Source organism: Lipotes vexillifer, unplaced genomic scaffold, assembly GCF_000442215.2.
Source record: "Lipotes vexillifer unplaced genomic scaffold, Lipotes_vexillifer_v1.1 scaffold514, whole genome shotgun sequence".
Taxonomy (NCBI): domain Eukaryota; kingdom Metazoa; phylum Chordata; class Mammalia; order Artiodactyla; family Lipotidae; genus Lipotes; species Lipotes vexillifer.
In genome coordinates, this window is record NW_006789975.1 from 1,296,719 (window position 1) to 1,297,971 (window position 1,253).

The 1,253-nt window shown below is 57.8% G+C and overlaps 1 protein-coding gene across 1 annotated transcript in view; it reads right to left on the reverse strand.

Annotated features, from left to right (window-relative positions):
• Nucleotides 1-1,186: 1,186 nt before the first annotated feature.
• The window catches only part of DBN1 (drebrin 1), a 13,838-nt gene continuing 13,771 nt past the window's right edge, over nucleotides 1,187-1,253 (reverse strand). Inside the window, exon 15 of the mRNA XM_007463130.1 lies at nucleotides 1,187-1,253. Within this exon, the coding sequence (XP_007463192.1) occupies nucleotides 1,187-1,253 (67 nt within the window).

Sequence of the window (1,253 nt, forward strand, 5' to 3'; positions counted from 1 at the left end):
GGGGCGGGAGGGAGGGATTTCTTACCCCGTTTGTTACATTTTGAGGATAATAAAGGTGTGTGATCTGGTTTGGTACAAGCGGAGGGGGCACCCACTGCTTGCACCCAAGGTTCTGGCGGCCCGGTGTGCCCGGCCTTATCGGGACCGAACCTTGTTGCGCCTTTCAGCTACAAACCGGCCTGAGGGTGTAGAACTAAACCTGAGGTCTGCCTGCTTCAAACCACTGGCCGGTTCCCCAGGGAGCCTCATACCCCACCTTCCTTGCCCTTGAGGTCTTGGTGAGGGCGCCCCCTGCAGCCTTGGGAGTGGGAAGAGTTGGAAATGGGGTCGTGGCAGGCGGTCCACCCCAGATCAGCCCCTGGAGGCCCGGAGCAGCAGGCCCGAAGGGATCTGGATTTCTTTATTAACAGACATGAGCACGACCTGTTACAGAAGTTTGTGCTTTCCAAAAAACAGTTACTGAACGTGAAAAAGGAACCCAAGCAAAGAGGGAGGAGGTGGAAAGGGGCCACCCATAGCCCTGACCTAAATCACGCCTAGGGCCTCCAGCCTGGGACCTGCCCAGCAGGAGGGGGCAGGAAAGGGCCAGGAAGCTGAGAGGCCCCAGCTGGGCCTGCTACTTCCTTCGGACCAGGTTGGGAGGGGTCAAGAGAAGGAGGGAGGGGGCGGGTCCCAGGGAACCAGAGCCCACGAGCCATTTATTGCCATGTTTTAAAATTCGTGCAAAATATCTGAAGCCCTGGACAGAGAATACAAAGTGATATTTTTCCAAGAAACAGAAAACTAGGAAAAGAGGTGGGGGGAACATTTTCCCACCAGAACTTCCCCCCACGCCAGGCCCCAAGCAGGGTGAGGCCTCCACCCCGGCCAGCTGAGTGAGCAGGGAGGACTAAGAGCTACAATCTGGACCGGGTGGGAAGGGGGTGGAATTTGCAACAGCATCTCAACTACCAACGGGAGGAAAACCAGTCAAATGTACAAGTCTCCTATCAACTTTAAAAAAGAGAGAAAAGCTGTAAAAGTAGGGCCCTGTGGGTAGGGAAGCGGCCAAGTTCCCGGCCAGGGCCGGAATCCAGAGTGGGTGCCAGGCGGAGCTGCTGCAAGTGCAGGCACTGCGGGCCGTCTGGCCAGAGGCCAGCGCAGGTGGGCGGCCTTGGCGAGGGCAGCCTGAGGGTAAGCATCACCGCTAGTCGCCACCCTCGAAGCCCTCCTCCTCTTCTGGTACCGGGTCTGCATCCCAGCAGGTGATGTCG